General features: G+C 22.8%; 2 protein-coding genes across 5 annotated transcripts in view; one reads left to right on the forward strand and one right to left on the reverse strand.

Moving 5' to 3' along the window:
* LOC122504234 (carotenoid isomerooxygenase) overlaps window positions 1-27,929 on the reverse strand; it is a 179,785-nt gene that overhangs the window by 7,416 nt on the left and 144,440 nt on the right. The window lies entirely within an intron of this gene.
* LOC122504236 (facilitated trehalose transporter Tret1-like) lies at window positions 11,310-26,465 on the forward strand. Of its 2 annotated transcripts, none has more exons than XM_043615220.1 (3): window positions 11,310-11,437; window positions 22,248-22,564; window positions 24,799-26,465. In XM_043615220.1, the coding sequence occupies exons 1-3, from the start codon at window positions 11,376-11,378 to the stop codon at window positions 26,091-26,093; spliced, it is 1,674 nt and encodes a 557-aa protein (XP_043471155.1). In that variant the 5' UTR covers window positions 11,310-11,375; the 3' UTR covers window positions 26,094-26,465. The 2 variants fall into 2 exon arrangements, with proteins under 2 accessions (XP_043471155.1, XP_043471156.1); XM_043615221.1 differs by lacking the exon at window positions 11,310-11,437 and adding an exon at window positions 14,654-15,190.

The following is a 27,929-nucleotide window of genomic DNA, read 5'->3' on the forward strand; positions in this document are numbered from 1 at the left end:
GAAAACGTACATAAAAGGTAAAAGAAAAACACTCTTTTACTTTTATTTTTATTATTTACAATTATTTAAAAACGAATATTAATTAATTAACATAATTAATACATATTTTGGTAATAAAAAAAATTTTTGTAAAACGAAAAGAAGAGCAAAAATCTTTTGTTTTACAAAAGTATCAAAATAAGTAAACAAATAAATAATAAAAAAATGTTTAAATTTGTTTTCTCAAGTAAAATGTCTGAATAACAAAAGAAAATGAAATCACAAATATATATTTGCCATAAATTTGTCTCCACACTGACATCATCGTATTATCGAACAATGAATAATTTTTCTAATATACTTCACACCAATTTAACTTTATTTACCATTGAAATTATTTTTCAATTTAAGAATATAATGAAGTGGAAAAGTGCAAAAAAACAAAATTGCTATACAAATTTTAGTAATTACGTATTGTGCTGATTTTTTGTAAACCAACTGATGTTTTCTTCATCTTTTTTTTCTATTTTCTAAATTAATTATATTTTTCGACTCTTTTTTGAAAATACTAGCAAAATTTAATTATACCTTACCTCCCGTATATAGAAAGTCTCAAAAAGATATAATTAAGTATTTAATACCGTTTTTGAATGATAATCTGAAATTCAACTGAATTATATTCAGGGTCAGGCAAAATACCTTGACATTGAATATAAAAAAAGAGAATTCAACGAAAAAGGAGAAAAAAACATCTTAAACAAATTTTTTACCGTAAGAAGAAAGAAAAATAAGAATAAAGAATCATTGGGAGTTCAAATATTATTGTTATTCGCATAAGTGAATTTCGAATAGAAAAACAATTTTTGTGAAAAATATGTTATTATTATTATTTCTCGGAACGGGACCAAACGAAGACGTTTTGTTTGGGTCCATGCATTAATAGATCGACTTCTTTAGTCAGCCAATTAGCATATAGTTTGAGATGTTAAAAAACAGGGGAAAATAAAAAAAGGAGTTATTTTTCTCTTATATTTATAAATACCTCGTATGACTCTTTTGACAATGTTTCAATTTTTCAACTGAGGGGAAAAATTTAGTGCGCTAAAAAATATTACGAATAATAAAAATAATAAAATAATAATAATAATAATTTATTTTGTTTGTAAAGTATTTTTCGTTACTGATTATTCACATTAATTTCGTTACTAATTCAAAATTAATTTCGTCACTGATTCACATTAGTTTCGTTGATTTCTGTAATTGTTTCGTTGATAATTTAATTTAATTTTAATTTCGGTTTTAATTAATTTTTTTAAAAAATTTTTAAAAAAATTGTTTTTTTTTACCTGTGAAAATATAATTTTACGAACAGAATTACTAAAAAATAAAATTCGTACCTGATTCTCCTTATTCGACACCTATTAATCAGCACTATCTCTAAGCATACCTGGAATTAGAAAAGAAAAAAATTTATTAGCAAAATAATATAAATAAATTAATAATAAATAATTTTTCTTAAATAACAATATTTTTTTTTTAATTAATAAATTTTTTTTGTTGACATAGTTTAAGAATAAGATGAGTGCTACAATAATCAACATGTTGGACGAGTAAGACTTTTTTACAACTAACATTTATATATATATACATATATTTAAGTTAGTGAACAAAAACGTTGGCAATTTATCAAGGACTTTATGTGTGCAATAACCAGGCGAAAAATTAATGTTTCTTGGCTCTTTAATCTATAACCTTCTGCCTATAATATTATTAATGTTATTTCTGTTAAAAAAAATCAAATCGCGACACAATTTTTTTTTTTTTTTTTTAAAAAAAACCTAAATTTTTTTTTCTCAAACAAAAATTGAATTTTTTATTTTCATTTTGTATAGGCTATTTCTATTTGCTTGTTTCAAATGTCTTTGCAGCTTTTTTGCTCCATTTTTTGTCTCAATTTGATATCCTTAAAAAAATTGTTTAACAAAATTATTTTATTATATTACAAAATATTTATTCATATAATATGTAGAAAAAAATTAAAATAAAAAAATGTTTTTTCCATTTTTTTAAAAACTTTATAAATAATAATTTCTATGTTCCTTAAAATTTAATTAAAGAAAAAAAATTAAAAGAATGTGAACAAAAATTTGTAAAAAATAATTCATAAGTGATAACTTGTAACACTTTGTTTAATGTCCGTGAACATGTAAAGAAAAAAATTATTATTATTATTATTATTATTATTAAGTCGAAAAAGTTGTTTCATTAATGAACAAAGAGAAAATCTGTATTGTGAATTACAAGTATTTAATTTACTATTTAGTATTAATTTATTAATTTACTGTTTAGTACTAATTAATTAATTTACTATTTAATTTTCAATTCAGTTTAATTTTATATTTAATTTATTATTTAACCAATTGTTTAATTTAATATACAATTTACTATTTAATTTTCAATTCAGTTTAATTTTATATTTAATTTATTATTTAGTTTTTTAATCAATTATTTAGTTTATTATTTAACGCACTATGTAATTCACAATTTCATTTATTATTTAATTTACAATTTAATTCACTTCATGGAGAGTAAAATAAATATTATTATTATTTAATGTAATTTACTTTGTTTATTAATTAATTTACTACTTAATTACGCATTTACTACTTAGTTACGCATTTCCCAATTTAAAACAAATTTTCGTTTAACTGAATTTGAATTTCGCGCCAGAAAATAATTCTCCAAGCGTCCGTTAAGGCGCGTTCAGACAGACAGCTGCGGTCTGAACGGGAAAACTCTCTCACAAGCGAGATGATCTGACCGAAGTATAAGAACCAGTCACAATTTATTTTTAATTTGTAACCATTTATTTATTTTCTTTATTCGATTTTCGAACAATTTTTGAAATAAAAACAATTGCTTACTATTTGTTTCTTCTTTTTCCAAGTCCTAATAAATGTATAAATAAATAAATCATTTTTAGTGTTGTGTATTTTGACACAAAAGTTTATTACTTCAGTTTGTTTTTTTGTTTTTTATTTAGTCTTGTTTTATTATTGTGCCAATTGTGACAATTTGACCCGTTTTAGATGAATGAATATTGTCTTAGACATTATATTGTTACCGGACATAAGTTACGTTTACCAAGACATTGAATCTCATTAAGTGCCCGTACAGGGATAGTCTTACAAATAAATACAGTCGCAAACGTTTTAATAATGTGCAGATCGAAAGCATGTTCTTAGCACGTTTCAGTCACGTGCTGAAAAATGACAAGACTTGTCACATGGAGCGTCGCTTGTACACAATAATATTATACAAAAAGAAACAAAAGACAATATTTTCTCGAAAAAAGAATTTTCCAATATTGGAAAAAAAAATTTCCTTACTCTCTTCAAAAATTATTATTGCAATAATAAAAATTTATACTTTTAAAAATAATTTTTTTAAATTTAATTCTTTTAATTCAATATTCATTTTTTTAATGTTCAATAAGGAAAAACGAAAATTACTCAATAGAATCTTAACCTCATTTTTGTGCACCTTCTATGTAATCAGCTGACAAACAGTAAGATAAAGAGTTGCAATTTCTAAACCTGTAGTTTATATTTTCTTACAGAAAAAAATTATTTTTGCAAAATTCAACCTTCTTTGCATTTTTTTAATACATTTTTTTGTTCGTTAAAATACAGTCATTATTTTTCTTCGTAAAACAAAAACTATTTTTTTTTAAATATCAAGAAGTTAATTATCACAATTATCGTTAAATTATTTTAACATTTTTCTTTTTCATTTAATAGAACAAAATAATTTTTCCATTCACTGTTAACTTAATTTAATAGTATCAAATTACAACGAACTGATGCCAAAAGTGTGTATAAAATCAAAAATTGATCCATAAATTTTTATCATCAATTTTATCCATTTTTGTATCAATTTGATAATTTCAAGAAAGCTGCGAATAAAAAAATATATTTCCAGAACAAAATTTTCTATTAAAAACGAGTGTAAAAATTAATTAAAATAGGGGAGAAAATAATTAGTTTAATCATCTACGTGACATGGAGCACAAACTTGAAATGTAATTCTGACTCATATAATGGTCAAAACATTATAATTTACAACTTATCTCTTCGCAGTAATAAATATATCAGGACGGAACTATATTTTATCCGTTTTGTATGATACATTTTTTTTTAATATCCATCCACTAAATTTTCATTTTAATGAAAGTGTTTACACAAAAGTTTCATGTACTAAAATAAAACAAATGAACGAAATTCATTTTGATGTTCGCTTCAAATGACGTAATGTTTTTAATTGTTCATTATTAAATTTTCACCAATTTACAAATTACATTTATCAAATTAATGTATACCACGTGGGGGTCGATGAAAAAAATAAGAGAAAAAAAACTCATGTGTCATTTATTGTAACAAAAATACAGTGTTTCGGATTTTTAATTTTTTTCAATCTGGGATTATTAATTTATAATTATTATTAAGTTTTCTTTATTTTTTTAAAAATATTTCTTTAATTTTTACTGTTTCATTGAATATTATTTTAAAAATACACCAAGAGAAATGAAAATTTAATTTAAAATTCCGGAAATAGTATTTCAGTCAAAAATAAGTAAAAATTATTTAAATTTACTTTGGGAATAGTAAATTTTATCAGAACGTAGTAAAAATTTGAGTAAAAATTATAGTAAATTTTATACAGAAAATAGTAAATTTCAATAAAAAAAAAGTCAGTAAAAAATTATTGAAATTATAGTCAATTTTCTATAGAAAATAGTAAATTTCAATAAAAGAAAATGTCAGTTAAAAATTATTGAAATTCATCCCAGAAATTTTAAATTTGAGGAAAAATTAATAAAATCTTCCACGAAATTTGTAAATTTTTAATGTAAAAATAAATAAAATTGCTCCAGAGATTGTATATAGTAAATTTTTAGTAAAAATTGGTAAAACTTGTTCTCTCTGAAAATATAAATAGAAAAAAAAGTAAATTAAAATTTTATAAACTAATAAAAAAAATCTAAAACGACTTTTCTGAATTTACTTTTTCAACAAGAGGTTAGTTTTTTTTAATAGTAAAAAAAAACGGTAATATGCTGTGAAAAATAGCAAAATATATATAAAAGTAACATTAAATGTTCTCGAATTTAATTAAATGACTTTTACGAGGAGTAAAACGTCATAGGTTGCGTGCCATGTTCTAAACTCTTAAAAACATTATATAGACAATTATTCACTTAAGCTTTTCAAAAGATTGTGTAAAATTATATATACTTATCTTAATAAATTAATCCCCCCACAAGAAATTAAATTCCATAAAATAAACTTAAAAAAGTAATTTCGAAAATTCTATTCTACAAGTTTTTTTTCATTTCCATTTCTTTTACTTTACTGTCAAAGTATTTTTATTATATTTATTTGTTTTATTGTTGTTAATATTATTATTATTATTATTATTATTATTATCACAATTTTATTATAATTCCATTTTATTTATATTTCAAATTGTATTTAAAATTTTGTAATTTTATATTATAAATTTTTATATTTTTGTAAACTTTAGGAAACTCTTTAAATTTATTAAGTAAAAAATTAAAAATGTTATTATATTTATTATAATATTCCATTTTAATTTTATTAATATTCTAATTGAAAAAATTAGTAGGAATGAAAAATTAAATGAAAAATATTTTTTGTTAAATTAAACAAAAAAAAAAACCTTGTAGGAAATAAATGAAAATAGAAAATTACAGCAATTCGAGAAGATTAAAGATTCTCAAGTACTTCCACATACATAAGCCGTTACGCAGAAAATTCGCTTCACCGCGAAAAATTTTATAATTTGTTTCTAAAAAAACATTTTAAAAAATTAATTAAGAAAAATTGCAAAAAAAAAAAAATTCTGCCATAAATATTTATAACAAACTTGCAAAACTTTTAATTATTATAATAATAATTGTATAAATTATAAACTATTTGTACGAAAGAGCTAGTGTCGTCAATAAAGTAAATGAATAAATAAATGAATAAATAAATAAAGTAAATAAATAAATGAATAAATAAATAAATAAATGAACAAATAAATTAATAAATAAATGAATAAATAAATTAATAAGTAAATAAGTAAATGAATAATTAAATAAATAATAAAATTCGAGTCCATAAATAAATTTATATTAATTAGCATCAAAGAGGAGCGAAAGAGAGGGAGTTAATTAAGAAAATAGGTATGTATTTGCACCAAAGGCACTTGATGAGTATATACGAGACTATTTATCAAAGTGTTCTAATTTTCATTGTCATTTTCTTTTTTTCACGATAAAAACAAATCAGCTGCACAACGACCTTTGAAAAAGAGTATTTCATTTTATTATTTTTTTTCTGTTTTTTTTTCTTGCTGATTCTGAATTCTCACGAGTTATATAGATTACAGTCATATGATCATCAGTCACATGTTTTACATGAAATAATCTTTTTAATCAGTCATGTGCATAATTCAATGGTCAAACGAGTGTTATTCGTCAGACGAGATAAACTTTTTGCTTATTTCAAAAGAATCTCTTCTTTCGCAAAAAGTAATAGTAGTAGTAGTATTATTAATATTAATAGTATTTTAGTATTAGTAGTAGTAGTAATAGTATTAATAGTAGTATTTTAGTATATTAGTAGTAGTATTAATAGTAGTAAAATTAGTCCTATTTTCTATTAAATACTATTTTTTTTAAATTTGCAATTTTATCATTTTTCCCTTGTTTATTAAAATTAAAATCAAAATTTTTTTTTCGAAGGACAAATAAACAGAATTATTGTTTATAAAAAAAGATGAAAAAAAGAATGTTATCAGTCTCGTGACAAGGCGTGATATTAAATTCTCTATTACTTTATTCTACTATATATATATTATTTTTGCGAATACAGAGCTTTGATAAGGCACATGGTATGTCCGCGTGCCTCTGGCTATTTTCCATCTTTTGATGATAAAATTTTCACTCGACTTTTTTTTTATTTCTATACAAAACTTATCAATTACTTCATTCCTCTTTTTTTTCTATTTTCACCTTTTTTTATTTTTCACGTATTTTCATAATATGTTAATATTAAAATTTTATATACAATTTTCTTCATTAATTTATTATTATTTAATTATTTTGTTAATATAACATTAATTCATACATTTATTTTTTTTTTGTAATTTTATTATTATAATTATATGCCTAGAGAGATTAAATGAAGTAAAAATTGACTTATTGCTATTTCGAAAATAGAATTTTTAAGTAGGAGAGAATTTTTGTCAGGCGATAGTATATGAAATTAAAAATTATAATTACTCTCTTAGTTACTTTAAAGTGAATGTATAATTTTTGAAATAAGTATCAAATTTTCGAACAAAAGAAATAAAATTTAACTGTCAAATTAGTATATAATAATAACAACATGTTTCCATTTGATAGTATACTTATTAATTTATTTAATTCCATAATTTATTGACTTCATAAATTTAATTTAATTTATGAATTTTATTTTTACATTAATTTTATATAAATTTTAATTGTATCAAATGATAATATGCTACAATAATACAATATAATAAAATCTAATGTCAGATTTGAAATCTTCGACTTTATTTTAGTAGAAAACGAGTACAATGTCGATGGAGTTTAATTTTTAAAAAAATCAAAATTTTGATTTTGAAAACCCAAATTTTGATTTTTTGAAATTAAATTAAATTAAACAAAAAAAGGACCAGCTTCGGCTCGACTTTGAGGTGCAAAAAAGTCGATCCAGTCAATTTAAAATTATATAAGGAAAACAAAATTTCCAAAATAAAATTTGATTTTTTTTACCAAAAAAATGGAATTTTGTTAAAGTTCGTTGACAAAAGTCAAAAAAAATCATTTAGCTTAAGGTCAAGATAGGAAAATTTTCCAAAGTCCTTCAGAGAATTAAAAGCCATCCATTAAGTTAAATTAAATAAAAAATAATTAATTTTTTTAAAATTAATTTGTTTATAAGCACTTAAGTAGGGTTTTAAGAATCTTATTTTCGAAGTAAAAATAAAATTTTTAATAAAATAATACAACAGTTTTAAACGAGGTTTAAATAAACTAATAAATAATAAAATAAAAATAATAAAAACTACGAATTCATTGTCTAAATATTTAAAAAAAGATATTACACACCTAAGGACAATATACAACAAACAAATCCGTAAAGTTTATACCAATAAACTATTAAAATTGCGCATGCCATTTAAATTTGGAAAATCAATATTTGACAAAAGTGATGAGGCAATAATTATCAAGATTATCACCCAGATGTTGATACATTAAAATTAGAATTATTACTATCAGACGATAATTTTCTCGAGGAAAACAAGAAGAAACTTATAGAAAAAAATATTTTTAGCAATTTTTGTTTAGAGAAGAAATTAAACATCTTTTTAAAATACTGAAAAACATCTGTAATATTCAAATATTTTCATAAAAATATTATTTTTACAAAGGAATTTTTTAATTCTAATTTCGATTGGTGGAATATTGTCCTTTTATAGAATGCAGACTTTATAATATCAATTTGTGTCGCGTGCGCACATCTGTTGATTCAGATCAATTTATAATTCTTCTGTGAGCCGACAGTTGTAAGATCTATTAATCTATTCCAAAGTGTAATTTCTTCAATATATACTAATGTTACTCGGTAGAATTAAGTTTATTGACATATTCAATTTCTCCGAATGCTCTCTTCTTTTAGAATAATTATTGTCGAAAATAAATTAAAAATGAAATAAAAATAAATTTTCAATATTATTTTGAATTTTACTTATTTTAAATTTATTTTCTAACTTTTAGTTTTTGTAAATAATTTTCAAAGTAATTCCTTCCAGATATTTAGTATTTACTTGGTAATATTAAAGAATTGAGAAATAAACATAATTTTGCTACAATTATGAAACAATTAATCTCACCTAGGTCCAAGTTAATATCTAATCTGTTCTAAGTTGAAGTTTCCTTTTCTTTTCCTTCTTTCATTTCTAATCTAACTTTACCTCAGACAACCTGAATTACTTTAACTTCTGTAACCTAATACGAAATAATCTTTTATATCGAAAAAATGTATTTTCTATTTTTTTATTTCAGAAATTTTATCCTATTTACCGAATATTATTAATATTATTATTTTAAGTTCCTGCTGCTGTTGGATTTGAAATTGTCGACTTTATATTAGTCGAAAACAAGTACCATGTCGATGAAGTTTAATAAAAAAAATTTTTATTTTGAAAAAAATCAAAATTTTGATTTTTAGAATCAAAATTTTGATTTTCAGAATTAAAACTTTGATTTTATGGATCCCAATGCAGCTTTTTTGTTAAACAATAGGTCTCATATCGACTTTAAGGCGGAGAAGTTAATTTTATTGATTTTAACTAAAAGTCAAAATAATTTGCATTTTGTACAATAAAAAAAATTTTATTTCCATTAAAATATGTGTAGAAAGGTTAAAAAAAGTAATCATTCATTTCAAGGTCTGAGAAAGGGAAATTTTCCAAAGTCCTTTAAAGAATTAAAAAAAACTATTAATGAAATGATACATCTGTATAATGAAAATTATTTTCAGCGATTAGTCAACCAGTTGATTTCAGAATAAATTAAACATGAGTGCTTTTCCACTGGTTAAAAACTCGTTCAACTAAAGTTTTTTTTTCTCTTTTTTTTATTTTAAAGAGCAATTTTAGAAAAAATAAACTTTTTATGTAACCATTGCAATTATAGGTAAAATATTATACAATTTTTCAAGCCGCAATTTTTAAATATTAATCACTTTTAAAATTTAATTAATTACCATTAAATTCCTGTCGATTTTTTTTTTCATTTTCAAGCTTCTTGGTAGAAACTATTTTTGTCCCACCCTTCGAGTTATTAAATAAAAGAAATGTCCATTTTTTTTTATTTCGCAAATTAAATATTCTTCGGTTGTTTTCTTATTTATAAAATACAGTAAATGTAGAATGTAAAAAAAACTAACTATATTGCACTTTGTGCCAAAAAAAATTACTTCCTTTATAAGAAAGCATTAATTATTCGTCAAGGATTGAGTGCAATTGAAGAATTCATAAGTACAAAAAAAATGCGCATACATACATGTTAATTAAACGCAGCCGATTATAGAACATTTTTAAGTAGAATAGACAATAATTATTTCTAAAAAATAAATTCTTTCAGAACATGTAAATAATTCGCTGACAATTTCCAGAAAAAAACAAGATCTTTATTTTTACATTGCAGCGCAATATTTCGAAATATGTTCTAAAATGTTATTAAAATATTCTTATAGTTGCACACAAATTATTTTTATTTATATATATTATCAGGAAAGAAGAAAATTTTTTTCTAGAATAAAAAGAATTATTTCTGAATTAGAGAGGTTTAAATATTTATACAAAATATATTATAATGAATTTTATTATTATTGATATTAATAATTATTTCTATTAATAATTATTACTATTATGTATTTTTAAAATTACATGTTTTTGCTGTAAAGATCATTGGATAGAATTTTTGTTTAATTGAATTTAAATTTTTACTAAAAGAAATTTATACGTAGCCGAATTTTTATTTAACTTAATTTTCAATTAGGAGAATTATTAATTAACTTTCTTTTTTATTATAAACGATTTTTTATTTCGTATTTAAAAAAAATGGTGAAATAAATTATTTGGGTGAAAAATAAATTAAAATATCGATCCGTATCGAGGGAAGGAAGCATGCGGAGTGGCGAGACTTGTAGCGAACGCCTTTTATATAACCAGCCCGTCCGGAGTGGGGGAAGGCGCCACGGTGGGAGAAAACGACGCGAGAAAGATGCGCCCGCGTCTCCCCACTCTCCCCAAAGCAATTCAAAGACAATTCGTGAAAATAAAAATTCGTCGAAGTGATAATTCTGCACTTAGAAAATTCGACTAATTTAACGTTCGGTTAATTATGGATTTTTAAATTATTAATTAAAGAAAATTCTTTTAAACAAAAAGAGGGTCAAACAGTAATTTTTTGTTTGACCCTCTTTTTGTTTAAAAGAATTTTCTTTAAATCTCCTAATCGAAAGTTAACTCAAATGAAAATTCGATGACAAAAAAAATGCATTTAAATATAAATTCAGATTAATTTAAGAGATTCTAGAAAGAAATAAATACCAACTGTTGCGTTATAGTAAACATACACATACATATAGTTTTTCAAAAAGAAAAAAAAGCTCTGACTAAACTTGAGAGCACATGACTCGCGATTGATAGTGAAACTCGTGCTTTGATAATGCCTGCAGAAACAATTTAATTAAACTTAGTCAGCACTTATTATTCAGCGAGAACCACACACGAAAATGTCAAATCAAATAAATTACTCAACATTCGATTCAAATTTACCTCGACAATCAACATCCCAGTAAGTAAAATAAATATTTATCAAAACTATAATTTTAATTATTTTCAAATATAATTCAATCTACATTGTCATTTAAAAAAAAGAATTCGCTCACGTGCCAAACTAACATCTGTTGATAGCGTAAAAATTCCAAATAAAAAAAAAATTGAGAAAATCAGTGTGGATTATCTTTTATTCTTTTGCGACAAACAACAATGAAAAACTGACTTATCTATTTTTATTAACGTAATAATACAGCTTATTTGTCTCTAATTTAATCACGATAAGATTTCCAAGTGAGTCAAAAATAATAATAGTGATGATATTATTTAATTTTTTTTACAATTTATTAAATAAAAAGAATTTTAATTGAATTGAAAAATAAATTAAATAATTTGAGTTTATCAGATTAGTATATTGTAATTAATTCCAATTAATACTAAAAGTGGTTACAATTTACTGTTATAAGTAATTATAATTAATTATAATAAAATAAATATTTTATTGGCTAGAGCAAAATAAACATTTTGAACTCAATTTTTTGCAATTTGAACTAAACATTAATTTAAAATTAATATTATTTGTAGGTTAATTAAAAATTTTTTTTTAAAAAAATCCAAACTTGAAAAAACAGTCACGAGTTAAAATGATAAGCGATGATAATGCGAAATTTAAGTGTTGATAGGCGATTATCCGCAAATAAATAAAACTGCAAAACAGCAAAAAGAAAAAAATTCTTTTTATAAAATTATAATCGAAAATTAATTACAAATTAATCAATCGATAAATTTTTAAATATTAAAAAACAAAGAAGTTATGCGTTATCAAATTCTTTGATAATAATTATGAATAATACAATCGATTTACACTTTTTAAAAAGTTGAAATATTCGAAATGTAATTTAAATAATTTTTTTTTCATCTATGAAAATAAATTCATTGATTTTACAATAAAAAATTGAAAAAGTTTCCAAAAATAATCTATTTTTGATCAAATACTATTTTTTTATAACTATTAACATGTGATTAAATTAATTAATCTTTTTTATTTTTTATAAAATTGATTATTGTTAATAAATGTTGTATTAATTTACAAAAAACAATGTTTATTTTCTTGAAAACCAGTTTTGCCAGAAAAAACCAGCTTTGAAGAAAGCATTACGTGACAATCGTGTGGCTAAACATTTCTTCATGTCAATAAAAAAATATTTTTTTATCTAATTAAATTAAAGAAATCAAGATATACATGATCGAATTCAATTTCAATAGAAATAATTATAAAAAACAAGTTTAGAAAAAGCTTTACACAAAAAATTAAATAGAGCTTTAAAAAACATAGTCAAAATTTATTAATTTTAATAATTTTTATTATTTTTACAATTTTTATATTTCTGTATTTTTACATTTTCATAATTCTATAATTAATAATTATTATAATTATTCCAATTCTAATAATAATTTTTACAATTATAATTATGATTTTTATAATTATTAATTAATTTTATTCGAAATTAAAAAAAAAACTTTAAAAAATAAGAATAAATCAATATAAATTAATTAATTAATATAAAAATACAAATAAAAAATTGAAAATATGAAAAATTATTAAAAATTAATTAATATTAATTAATATTAATTATTGTAGCCAAAAATTTGAATAAATTAATAATGTCAGTTCTATTTTTATGAAAGTATGCACAAAACAGTAGCAACTATTTTATACACGCGTGTTTCATAATTTTATCTTGATTATCTCTTCAATTATAATCATATAAGTAAAAATGTTATCTATAATTTTACCGCTCGCCTCTTTTAATGTTGTTGACATTCTAGTTCATACAAAATTTTCATTCGATTAGACAATCGAAAAAATATTTTAATTATGAATGATGGGTCAATTATTGGGATAAGAAAAAACTATCAATGAACATTCTTTGTATTTTGTATTATACTAAAAATATTTCTATGGAACTATTCCTTACTAAGAAAGTATATTAAAGATTATTTCATATCTAATAATTCATGATAATAATAAAATATTAGCTAATTATTAAAATTATTAATAATTAATTATATTAATTAATTATTTAATCAATTATTTTTAGTAGAAAATAAAACTAAGAAATCTTTTCAATTTTTCTTGTTCCTTCAATCGATTTTCAGGTACCTTAAAGTCGACTCAAGTCTCTCTATATGTTTAATTTCAAAAAATGTAAAAATTTCAAAAAATCAAAATTTTGGTTTTCAAGATCGAAATTTGGATTTCTTTTAAAATAAACTCCATCGACTTCATACTCGTTTTCTACTAAAATAAAGTCAGTGATTTCAAATCAACCATCAAAATTAATGTTTGCTGTTTTTAATTCCGAAAAATCAAATTTTTGATTTTTAAAATCAAAATTCAGATTTTTGAAAATTAAATTAGGATTTTTTAAAAATAAACTCCATCGACATTGTACTCGTTTTCTACTAAAATAAAGTCGAAGATTTCAAATCTGAGACCAGAAAGAACAAAAAATATTATTAACGCTTTGTCTCTTTTTATTTTTGTAAATAAATAATAAAATTATATTTGGTAGAAAAAAAGAAACGACTTTTTCGAATTTTGTTCAATCAATTCTTTTGCATCTTACAATCGATCTAATAAATACTACAGTTTTGACTTTTAATTCCCAAAAATGAAATTTTGGATTTTCAAAATCAAAATTCGGATTTTTGAAAATAAAATTTCGACTTTTTGGTTTTTCTAAACTCCACCAACATGGTATTCGTTTTCTACTAAAATAAAGTCGACGATTTCAAATCTAAAGTCAGAAGGAACAAAAATGTCTTGAAAAAGTAATCATTTAATAAAAAAAAAACTAGAAATAGTAAAAGTTGCAAAAATTCCTAGTTTGGTTTTTACTTTCTAAATAGTAAAATTTACTTCATACTATTTTTTCTAAATAATACATTTTTTGGCAACTTTTTTTGGCCCACCCTCCTTTTGTCAAAATCTACCAAAAAAAAAAAAAAATAAAAATTCTCTTCTCCCAACTATTAAAAATCAAAAATCAAAAAACTAAAATTTGATGCAGGTTCAACGATTTATTATCAAGAAAATTTTTCAAGTTTCACTCGTTGGACAATAAAAATTATACATATATGTATATATAGATGTCTTATATGACATACGCACATCCCCTCTCCACATTACCACTGAGCGTTTACGAAAAGCTCGTTTTATATATAAAGCTTTGACCGCTTCTCACTTGAGTACATTCGCTTCGCGAGTATAACACACGAAGCAATAGTTGCACTCGATTCAGAAGCGCGACAAGACGTGAATTTTTTTTTTTTACAAGTCGACAAAAAAATCGCACAAAAGAAATTCGAAGCCTACATTTTTGTGTTTACATCAAAATAAAATAAACCCTCGGTTAAAAAAAACAGTACCGATGAATCGTGAGAGACGTGCTAAACTTCTCGCGGGGTTTTACGAAATTGGCCGGACAATTTGGACAAATTTGTGATTTAAAAAAAAAAAAAAGAGAATTTTTATTTCCAATTTCTTTCTATGAGAATTGGGAAAAATTTATTTTTCAATTGGTTCAAGATTTGATATTTGTAAATAATACAGCACAAAGTCATTTATTTTAGGGAAATAATAAATAATAGAAAAATAATAAAAAATAGTCATAATTATAAGTCGACGTATTGTGATTTTAATATAATTGACTGTGATATAATTTCTTGAGACTAAGTTGTCAACCTTACCGAACTCCACAATGGCTGAGTAAGTCTCACCTGTTGAATATATTCTCATTTTGCTTTTATAAATAGAAAAAAATCACTAATATAGTTCATCATATGCCAATAAAACTGCTTTTTAATTCTCTTTCATATTTCGAGTCCTCTTTCATTTTTAATTCATTATTTATTATTTATAATTTAATTATTTACTATTTACAATTTTAATTATTTATTATTTACAATTTAATTATTTAGTTTAATTAAATTAAATTCTTTATTAATCATTTATTATTTAGAATTTAATTATTCAAAATTTAATTCTTTATAATTTATTTATAATATTTATAATTTTTATAATTTTTATAATTTTTACTTTTAATATTTACTTACTTTTGATGTTTGCTCTAATATTTACTATTTCATTTTTAATTCATTTTTTTTATAAAAATGTATAATTTTTTTATTCGTTTATAATATTTTTTTTCATTTGTTTTTTGTAAATTATATAAAAAACAAAAGGGAAAATTGAAAAATATAAAAGAAAAAAATTTATAGTTTTAACAATCTCTCATTGCAAATTTGTGATGTAATAAAATAATTTTATGCCAAAATGTAAATGCTCAAACACGTTTCTATCAAAATATCATCAGCTGTATTGACACTGAAAATTAAGACGACAAATGTTTATCACCTGCTCGGATTTTTTTTTAAACGGTTTTTATTATTTTAATTATTATTATTATCATCATTTTATACTTTCCTCAAATTTTGTCTTTGCATTCGAAATTACATAATTAAAAATATAAAAAAATTTCACCAAAAATTAAATAAATAAAATAAATAAATAAAAATTTAAGGAGAAACGTGACTTTGAAAAGATAATGTAATTTTTATACTTAAAAATTATTGACAGCATAGAAAAAACTTTATATTTTCAAAAATAGCGAAAAAAATTTCGTCATATTTTTTTTTAAATTCTGAAAGTTATAAAAACAAAAAAAAAGAAAAAATAAATAAAAATTAAGTGTAATAATTTTTTTTTTCGTATTTTTTTTTCACTGCATTTGTTTATCGCAGAAAAGTGGAAATGAAATAGGAATAATGACCTTCGTGTAATATTGACTTTCTCCACGAGGGCATTAAACTTTAAAAAGATGAACAACTTATTTTCTACGGGAATTGCGTCATCAGAATCCTACAAATGACGAACCACAAAGTAGTCTGAATTTATGCGGTACATTTCTCTTCCACGTGATTCTATAAAGCTCTCTTCTCTCTCTGTCTCTCTTACTCATTCACTCGATCGATTGAGTAATGAATAAAATTTTATTCATAGACTCAACCTACACTTTGACTATATTTTTTTTTTAACGAGAAAAAAAAGATGCAATGCCAATAAATTAATTCCATCATCAGCAATGAGATTTTTGCCAAATGAAAATTTATCACATTTCATAAAATATATATATATGTCTAATTAAAAAAAAATTTATAAGAGAAAAAAAATGTTCTTTTTCTGAGAAATTATTTTTATTTTCTGTTTACTTAATTTATTGTAATATATATTATTAATTATTTATTTGTTCAACAAATGTGAGACCTAAATTATTAATATTACCTACTAGATATTATTATTGTTATTAAAATTATTTTTGTAATTATTTTTTATTCTTGTGATAAAATTTTTATTAATAATTTATTTTTGTATTAAAATTATTTTTGTAAATATTTTTTATATTTGTAAAAATTATTTTTAAGTATTTCAATAGTGAGACAATTTGTAAATAGAACTTTCTTTCAGTAAAAACATTTTTTAATTTGATTTTTTTTACTACAAGAAAAATGATTGTATAGAGAATTTTTTATTTTAGCTACACTATTAACAAACAATTTTTATTTTCTTACAATAAAGATTCGAGAGAAATATTTTATTGTTAAACAAAAAAGAAATAATTTTATTCCCCCGCGATTTTTTTTACTGCAAACTAATTTAAATACTGATTTATTTTGACCATTTTTGCCTTAAAAAAAAAGAAGATAATTTTATTATTAATTTTATTAACAACAGTTAACAATAGAAAAAAATAACATAAAATAAGATACGGCCTTGTGAATAATTAATAAACAGTTATTATTGCCCAATAATTATAAGTAATTAAATTATTAAAAATAGTTAGTTTAGACAAAATTAAATTAATAAAGTAACTGAATAATTATAAACCTTATAAAAAACTTTTTTTTTTTTAATTATAACTGAATAAATATTATAACTAAATCAATAAATAAACAGACAAATAAACGAATTAATTAATTAATTGATTATTCGACAAATCAACAACGAAATAAAAAATAAAAAATTGTTAATAGTGTTTGGAAAAAATATATTGATAATTAATAGATAAATAATAATTATTTATGCATTCAAGATTTAATTTATTTAAAATTCAATTAGAGGATAAATTTCAATTTAGAAATTAATTTTCCATCAACATTTACAATAAAAAACAACAATAAAAATGTTTAAGCGAACATAATTTGAAAACAAAGACTTCATCATAAAAAGAATGATCAATAAATTTTTATCTAACTGAAATTTTAATGCGGAAAAATTCACTGATTATTCGCCAAAGTTCATTTATTTTTAATGATGATAATAATAATAATAATTTTTAAAAATTATTAATTAGTAAATAATAAATAATACCAAAATAATAAACTTTATTAATTTTAGAATATGATTCACTGAAATTTACACTGAATTTATTCTCAATTTGAAAATTCAGCTAAAACAATAATTGAATCAGTGAAATAAGAAAATTTTACCATCAGGAAAATTTATTTATACATTTCGCAGAGAAAACGTTGAAAAGAAAAATAAATAAACATCTGAAAATAGCCAAATCCAATTTTCCACAGGTTCAAAATACTAAAAATAAATTTTCTAAAATAAATTTTTTGAAAATATTTTTTTCTCAACAAAATTTATTTTCAATATTTTCTCAATAAAAAAAAATATTATTTTATACGTTCAAGATTTTACAAAATATTAGTTACAAAATTAAATTTTAAAACAGACTTTACACAAAGCTAACAAAACTTGAATTGGAAAATATTTTTCTTTAGAGTTAAATATTCTTCTATGAATTAAAGTTATATTAACACTTTATACTCAATGTATTGCAACAATATTATTTCAGTAATAATAATTGTTGTAATAATACAACAATATTAGCTTAATATTCCATAGCAAAATTTTCAATTTCTCGCAGAAATTTTTAGACAAATAATTAAATTATCTTTGGGAATAAAAAATTCCAACAAAAAATATTTTTAAAAGTAAAATTTCATTTTAGGTTTTAAATAGCAAAAAGTGCAATAAATAATTATGGAAAATTCTGTATTTTATATATTTCTATAAATTGTTCTTTAAATTTATGAGTGTATGTGAAGATAACGCTGAATCTATTTAATGTTCATGATGCAATTATATAATCTATTAATATGCAACGGTACAAATTGTCGGTCAAGATAGACTCCGTGGAGACATTTAGACATTTCAAGTAGACAAGTAGACAGAGTGGGATTCAACTTTATCGTACAATAATAAAGAAGCATAGCGTTTAAATCATATCTAAAAATCTCTTTTATTCCTTACAAATTATTTCACTTATTTTCTGCTTTTTAATTTTATTCATAATGCACCACTCTACAACACCTTAAATCGATTTTAATTTTTAATTAAATTAAATTCGATTCTACTTTTATTAAATCCAATTAATTAATACTTTATTATTATTATTTGTTCCTTCTGATGTCTGATTTGAAATCGTCGACTTTATTTTAGTAGAAAACGATTACCATGACGATAGAGTTAAAATTTTTTTTTATTTTGAAAATTTAATTTTGATTTTCAAAATTTCGTTTTTTTTCAAAAATAATACTGTAACAGACCTTGAATCAAATTTCACGTGCAATTTCTTTTCTTCCTCTAAAATTTCTCTTTTCGACAAAATGTTCTTTTGTGCCATGAAAAAAATTTTTTTTTTTCTAGAAATAAAATGCTGAAATAAAAATTTGGAAATTTTTTGAAAATAAATATAAAAACTGGTTCAATATTCAATATTTGAGTGTTAACAGAAATTATGAAAGTATAAAGAAATATTCCTTCAATATTGTATAACAAATGCTTTTGTTTGTCTGTCTGGGACTTTCCTGAAAGCAAAGTTTATTCACTTTTCACTAAATGTTGTTTTGACTCATGCAAACACGCAAAGTGAGGCTGATATTTGGAAAACAAAAAAAAATGCATCTCTTTAATTTATTATCAAAAAATAGTTAACGTTGACAAACGTTTTCTTCTTTATACAGAAATATTAACAAAATAATACGTATAAAAATAAAATATTTATAAAATAATATAGAAAAAATATTAAAGTATTAAAAAAATATTAAAATATAAAAAAAAATATTTATAAGATAAATATTTATAAGAATCATTTTTCAATTTCTATTAATAAAACAATAATGCCTTCTCTTTCATCTTTTTTACTAGTCACATATTTCTGGTTTTAAATTCCTTTTTGCCCTTGAATTTTATTTATTTATATTTTTATTATTATTGCATACACATTGAATCAAGACGAGACACGTTCATGCAAAAAATTTCCAGTACGAATTTCAAATTCTCTTTGTATAATTTCTCTTTGTATATTATTAACACACTCACACATATATAGATGAATATTCCTTTATCAAGGAAATTCCACATTTCTTTTTCTCGTATTTCGATAAACAAAAGCATTGTGCAAAAATAAAAAAAGGAAATAGAAAAAAAAATTACACTTGATAAAACATAGTATACCTGATGAGTAGATTAAAATATTAAGTCACTTTGTTGTCAACAATTACTTGTCAACAATTTATTTCTTACTATTATTTTAGGGAAAATTACCGAAAAATTAAAATTTCGCATTTGGAATATAGGTTGAATAATAAATTAATTTAATAATTTGTTAATACAAATCAATTTTTATTTTTTTTATTGCTAATTTTTTGGTACTGATTTCGTTTTTTAATTTTGCGAAAAAATTAATATTTAATAATTTTATTTTCATTAGTGTTTGAAAATAAGAACTGTTATAATTTCGAAAGGAAAAAAAAGAAAAAAAATTCTAGTTCTTCGGAAGCTTAAGAATACGCGGTCATATTAACTAATAGAAAATTAACTCTTTAGTTAACAAAAACATTTCATAAACTACTTGGTAAACATTATTCATTATTCTCTTTTTTCCAATTCTTTTTCAATTTAACTGCCGCGTTGCTTCTTTCAATATGAAAAGAATTTGTTTTTTGTCAAACTAATAATTACATGTAATAATAAATAATTTTAATAATCATTTTTATTAATTACATTAATTGAAATAAGTAATTAATAAAATAAAATAATAGTATTTTAAAGTAATACTTAATAAAAAATAAAAAAATAAATAAAAAAAAACCGTACAAGGCCTCTTAAATAATTAAACAATAATATATTATTATAAACAATTTTTAATAATTTTAATGAAAATGAAAATTTAATTTATTATAAAATGCGAAATGAAACAAAAAGCAATTTTAACTTTAAATGCAAAATTTACTACAAAAAAATATTTAAAAAAAAGATGAGTTCAAATTCTTTCTTTTACGAATATTTTCATTTTCTATAAATAATTTTTTTTATTATATTTTACACTTATATTAAATATTATAAAAGTTTATGAGTTTAATAGCAATTAGTTGGAACGCATTTATCGAACTCCACACGCGCGTCTAAACATAGAATATGAGAAACGTTCTTTTCAAGGTTTGAGGGTTACGGTCATGGCTTTAATCACAAAAAGTATAGGAAAGTTTATTAGACAAGTCATAGAAAAAAAATAATTCATTCACAAATTCATTTACCAAATAAATAAAATAATTTTAAATAAAAAGAATCAAATTTGCATCAAATTGAAAATAATTATTTAAAAAAAAATATAATCTTGAAATATAAAAATTATTATAAACAAACTATACATAAAAATATTTTTAAAATTTGCAAAAAATTGAAAATATTGTTTTCCAAAAAATATTTTTAAAATTCTATATTAATTTAAATACTAATTTAATAGCGTTAATAAATGGACTTTAGGATTCATCAATCAAAACCGGTTTTTTGAGATGACGATAACGCAGTTCTTAAAAAAAAACTCCCGACAATGACAAGGATAATAAATAAACAAAAAAATTACTTTTTTTTTGTCAAAATTAGAAAGTTAAAAATTAATGAAAATTTTGTTACGTCAATAATATTGAAAAATATATTATTTCCAAGCTATGAAATAAATTTTATTATACAACGTTAACTTTTGGTTGAATATTAATTTTTAATAATAAAATAATTATTAACATTAATTATAATTATTACTGGTTCAAGTGTGCCTTAAATTAAATAAAGTTTTTCCCTAATTCCCTAATTTATAATAATAATATCAAATGATGTAAAAAGAGAGAAAATATCTCTTTTCTAATTATTTTCAATTCAATAAATTAGTTAATACTTTTTTTTGCTAAAATGTTTAAAAAAAATAAAAGGGAATTTTTAATGAAATTTTTATTTCATCTTTGTATTCTCACTTTTTTCCGATTAATTTTTATACAGAATAATTTTCAAAGTAGCGAAACATTCACTTTGTTTATTATTACTTTTCCTTGATATTTCTTTTTACATTCAATATCTCATTTTAAAACTGTTATCTGAATGTCAGCAGATAGACGAACAAATGCGACAATGAACAGTCACAATGACTTTTTACCGAGTTGCAAAATTCTAGTTGAGATTGAAAACCGCATTTCAGAAAATAAAATTCATTTATTTTTCAAGTTCCAAACATATTTTTCCAATAATACATTATATTATTGTCTCTTGTCAAATTTCAATATTAAAAATAAATAGTAGTAATAATAATTTTTTTTTAAAGGTTACGATAAAAACAATAAGAAAATGAATTTAGAAAATATTAAAAATAATTTCTATGTAGAAAAAAAGCCTAATGTTAAATTTTTGTTTTAATTTTCAGAAAATCTGCAGAGATTCAAGATCCAGAAAAAGCGACACTGGTCGATTCAGGACGTCTTCCATCGATACAGAATTCAACACTCCTGGAGAGTGAAAAAAATTCCTTAGGAACAAAAAATGGAAATTATGTTTATCACCATCATCATGAAGATAAAAGAGCGAGGGGCAGTGCATTTAGACAAATTTTAGCCGCACTTGTCGCACAATTAGGAACAATTAATACTGGAATGGTGTTTGGCTTTGCAGCGATCGCCAATGTTCAACTTCAAGATTCAAACGACACTTTGGTGACCACCAGCGATCAAAGAACGTGGATCGGTAATTATTATTTTCTACAATTTTCAACTAAAATTCTTCTTTAAATCAATTATTATAGTTAAAAGTACGAAAAATTTAGATTTTCAAAGATTTTAATTTGAAACTTTTTCATAATTCAATTATTTTTAAAAATTTAGTAAAAAATCTAAAATTATCAAAAATTCAAAAAACCGAATTTCTTAAAATTCAACATTTTTTCTTCTTTTTTACGGCATTTAGTTTCAATATTTTTGTGCTTTTGGAAAATACTTTACTTATTAAATAATCTCCACTTTTTGGTAAAAAATCTAAAATTATCGAAAATTATCAATAATTGAAAAATCCGAATTTCTTAAAATTCATCATTTTTTTCTCTTTTTTATGGCATTTAGCTTCAATATTTTTGTGCTCTTTAAAAATACTTCACTTATTTAATAGTCTCCACTTTTTGGTAAAAAATTTAAATTTGTTTAAAATTATCAAAAATTCGAAAAACCGAATTTTTTAAAAATCAACATTTTTTCTTTTTTTTATGGCATTTAGTTTCATTATTTTTGGGCTTTTCAAAAACGCTTTACTTATTTAAGTAGTGTGTCTAACAAGGACTGAGAAAATAATTCCTTGACTTTTTACTAATTTTATTTCTGCTTTCTTGGGCTAAAAAAATGGTAACTAACATATTTGTTATTTTTCAAGATAATTGAATTCTTTTGTAGAATTACTTCAAATTTTTTTAAAATAATTGAGTTTCTGCAACGAATTAAAAGTTATTTATGAAAATAATTGAATCATTTCAATGAATTTTATTATTTTTTTTTAATAATTCAATTTTTTTTTAAATTGAATTCTTTTTTCAAGTTTTAATAAAATTGTTAAGAATAATAATTGCATTTTTCGAGGAATTTATTTAAAATGCTATTAAAATTTAAATTGAAATTTAAAATTCTGTGATGAAAATAATTCAAATTCCTAAATGAAATTTTATTATTTATGAAAATCATTGAATGTTTTCGTAGAATTGTATCAAAAAACGTTTTTCAATATAATTAAATCTTTTTATAATTTTTATGAAAATAAATATTGAAAATTATTGAATTACGAAAAGTTTTTAAAAATAATTGAAAGTCTGCAAGAAATTTTATTTAAATTTTTCAAAAATAATTGACTTTTTGGCGAAAAAAATTTTGTTAATTATAAAGATAATTGAATTCTTGACGAGGAATTCGTTAAAATTTTTAATTAATAATTGAATTTCTTCGAAGAATTTTATTAATTTTGAAAATAATTGAATTCTTGTCATGAATATCATTATTTATAAGAAAATAATTGAATTTTGCGAAGAATTTTATTTGAAATTCCTAAAAATTATTGAATTTCAGTGACGAATTTTGTTATTTTTTAAGATAATTAACAACTTTTGAAATAATTAAATAATATTAAACTAAAAATTCAGAATTTTTTTATAAATTCTAAACATTTAATTTTTTCCAGTACTTTTAATAAAAATCGTTGATTTTTCCCTGATATCCCTGACCTGTAGCATTAGTAATGGTACTGATTAATTTTAATGCTGCGACTACTTCAAATATAGCACCAGAAACAGACAACATTTTTAGATCATAAAGCTGTTAACTTTGGAATTAAAAAGTATTTAGGTGGCAATTAGTAAAATGTTCTAAGCACATTACATTCAATTTTGTCCCTAATTTTTCTTTTAACATTTTTATGTTCCAAAAAACGTTTTTGGAACGTTTTATTTCCGCTACATAACAACTTAAGAACGTCCAATGTTCTAATACCGTTTTTAGAACATAAAAAGTTTTTAATACGTTATGTGGAGGACATGAAACGTTCCAAAAACGTTTTAGGTGGTTTTAGGAACGTTTCTAGAACAAATATGTTTCCGTGCCCAGAGGGGGCACGGAAACGTGTTTGTTCTAGAAATGTTCCTAAAACGTCTAAAAATTGTCTGAAGTGCACCAAGTGGATTGAAATTAAACTCCACAGCACTAAAGTACACTGTTTCTGTAATGTAGTGTTGTGAGGATCAAGAAATAATACAGTTTTAGATATAAAGTAGTTACCATCAAGAATAAAAGTAATCTGTACACAGGTCAAGACCATACTAAACTGATATTCATACGAAACCCACCCAAAAAATACCCACAGACCTCTATTTTTAAGATTCAGTATTAATGTCCAATTTACCACATCTTAGACTAAACAAAAGACTAACAACCTTAATTTCTTTACAGCCAGCACTTCGGCGATTGGAACCCCCATCGGCTGCCTCCTGTCCGGCTACCTAATGGACATATTCGGCCGAAAGGCCTCACTCATCGTCACCGAAGTGCCGGCCCTAATCGGCTGGATCCTCATCTCCTGCGCCACCAACGTGAACATGATCTACGCCGGAAGATTCTTCACCGGCCTCGGCTCAGGAATGGTCGGTGCCCCAGCGCGCGTCTACGCCAGCGAAGTCACCCAACCTCATCTACGAGGAATGCTGACGGCCTTCGCCAGTGTCGGCGTCAGTACCGGTGTTCTCATCGAATACTCCCTGGGAAGTCTCCTCTCCTGGAATGTTTGCGCCGCAATAAGTGCCGTTCTCCCCCTCGCCGCACTCCTCCTAATGTTCCTCTTTCCCGAAACACCATCGTTCCTCATCTCACAAAACAAACCCGAACAAGCGAGAATATCCCTGCAAAAATTCCGCGACAGCAATTACAATTTAGACAAGGAAATGAATCTTCTACTCAACTTCTCCAATAAGAATAACATCAAAAGACTCACGGGCTTCAGGGAAATAACCAGCGCCCTACTGAAACCAAACGCCGTCAAACCATTCTTGATTCTAATGCTCTACTTTCTCATCTACCAATGGACTGGAACGAATGCCGTGACATTTTACGCGGCGAAAATATTCCAAGACTCCGGTGCAACGATAAATAAATACCTAGCAACCGTGATTATTGGAATCGTTCGACTAGTGTTCACAATTGTCGCCTGTGTCCTCTGCAGACGATGTGGTAGACGACCATTGACAATGATCTCCGCATTCGGTTGTGGTATCTCAATGATAGCCTTTGGAATTTACGAGTGGATCAAAGTCTACTGGAGTGACAATAACATGGAGCATAGTTGGACCTGGTTTCCACTGTTCTGCCTCATTTTCTACACCGCAGCTTGCACCCTCGGCTTTCTGGTGATTCCGTGGATAATGATTGGAGAACTGTATCCAGTTCAGGTGCGAGGTCTTCTTGGTGGTTTCACAACAATGTCAGCGCATGCCTTTGTATTCTCTGTGGTTCAAACATTTCCCCTCTTAACTGAAACCATCACTATTCATGGTACTTATCTTTTATATGGTTTTATATCAATATTCGGTATGGTGTACTTTTATTTGTGTCTACCGGAAACAAAGGGCAAGACCCTGCAGGAAATTGAGGATTATTTCTCGGGCAGAAGCGATACACTGAAAACGGGACTTAACAGTAAAATGTGGATGAGCAGAAAATTAAATGTCGAGAAGGGACAAGTGTTGCCTTGATCACACACTTTTATGCCTTGAGAATGGAAACCCTATTCCCCCTCCATCTATCGTGATAAATTTCATTGTCAATCGAACTTAATAATTATTTTTAAGGAAAAAACAGAATATTACCGAAAAAATTTAATTTTAGGGAAAAAGTATAATCTGTGCCTTGGAGTGTTAAGAGTTCTCTCACTACTTTTCAAAATTTAAAATTCAAAATAGTGGATTAATTTTTTAATTAAGCGAACCTGCCTCGACGCTAGCGTCAAAAACTATTTTTTTTTTTGGAAAAATTATTATTTTTTTTTTCATTAATTTTTAGTGATAAAAATGATAAAATAAATTTTACTATTTTTATTAACCTGGAATTCTAAAACTTTTCGATTTAAAAATTTTAAAATAAAATTAGAAAAAAAATTGCCTACATTTTTTTTTGATTTTGTAGAAAAAAGTTTTTTTGACGCTTAAGCTTTGACGCTATCAGGGTTGCCACAAAAATTTTATTTAATATTTAATCATTATTATTTTTCCGAAGGAATTAAAATTTTTCAAAACATTTAAATTCAAATCTTTTTAAAATTAAACTTATAAAAAATTGTTATAAAACATGAAGATATCGATCACTCCGAGTCTTCTATTCGGAATAATCAATATCTTCATGTTTTATAATAATTAAAGATGATCGAGTGATAAATTATTTAATATTATTTAATATTATAAATTATTTAATATTTTTTCATATTATAAATTATTTAATATTTTTTTATATTATAAATTATTTTATATTATTCTATATTATAAATTATTCAATATTATTTTATATTCTAAGAATATTATTACTCTAACTTCTTCAAAATTATTTTCTTCATTTCAAATTCAATTATTATTTTATAAAAGTTTAAACTAAAATTCTTCATTAAATCAATTATTTTTAATAATTTTTGAAAAAGTTTTTTGAGAATTTTCAAATTCTTTTGTTTACAATTCAATTTTGCAAAATTTCAATTATTCGTAAAGTCTTCAATAAAATATATATTAAAAAATAAAAACTTCGAATAATTTTAAAAAATTCAATTAAAATTTTTCAAAAAAAATTAATTCTACAAAATTGTTAGTTAAAAGTATGAAAAATTCAAATTTTCAAAGATTTTAATTTGAAACCTCTTTTAAAATTCAATTATTTTCAAAAATTCAAGCTATACTTTTAAAATTCAATTATTATCTGAAATTTTAACTGAAATTAATTTTTAAATCAATTTGTATTTGAAAATTCTACGAGAATTCAATTATTTAAATACATAAATAAATAATTCAATGTTTATTAAGATTGAATTCTCATAAAGAAGTTTGTTAACAAATTGTTAAATAATTGAATTCTTTCGACGAATTTTAATAAAATTTTTCAGAATAATTACATTTTTCGAGAAATTTGATTAAAAATAATTGAATTCCAAAAAAGAATTTTATTATTTATAAAAATAATTGAATGATTGCGAAGAAATTTATAAAAAAAATTTGTAAAGGATTGAATTCCTGTGAAATTTTTTTTTTACGAAAGTAATTAAATGCTTGCGTAGAATTTTATTTAAAATTTTTTTAAATAATTGAATTCTGATGAAAAATTGATTAAAATAGTAGATATTGAAAATCATTGAATTGAGGAAAATTTTTGAAAATAATTGAATTTCAGAGAAGAATTTTATTCAAACTTTTGAAAATAATTGAATTTCAGAGAAGAATTTTATTCAAACTTTTGAAAATAATTGAATTTCAGAGAAGAATTTTATTCAAATTTTTGAAAATAGTTAAATTTCGGAGAAGAATTTTGGTATAAAATTGTAAACTGATTAC

This window comes from Leptopilina heterotoma, unplaced genomic scaffold (genome assembly GCF_015476425.1).
Source record: "Leptopilina heterotoma isolate Lh14 unplaced genomic scaffold, ASM1547642v1 Lhet_286, whole genome shotgun sequence".
NCBI classification, from domain to species: domain Eukaryota; kingdom Metazoa; phylum Arthropoda; class Insecta; order Hymenoptera; family Figitidae; genus Leptopilina; species Leptopilina heterotoma.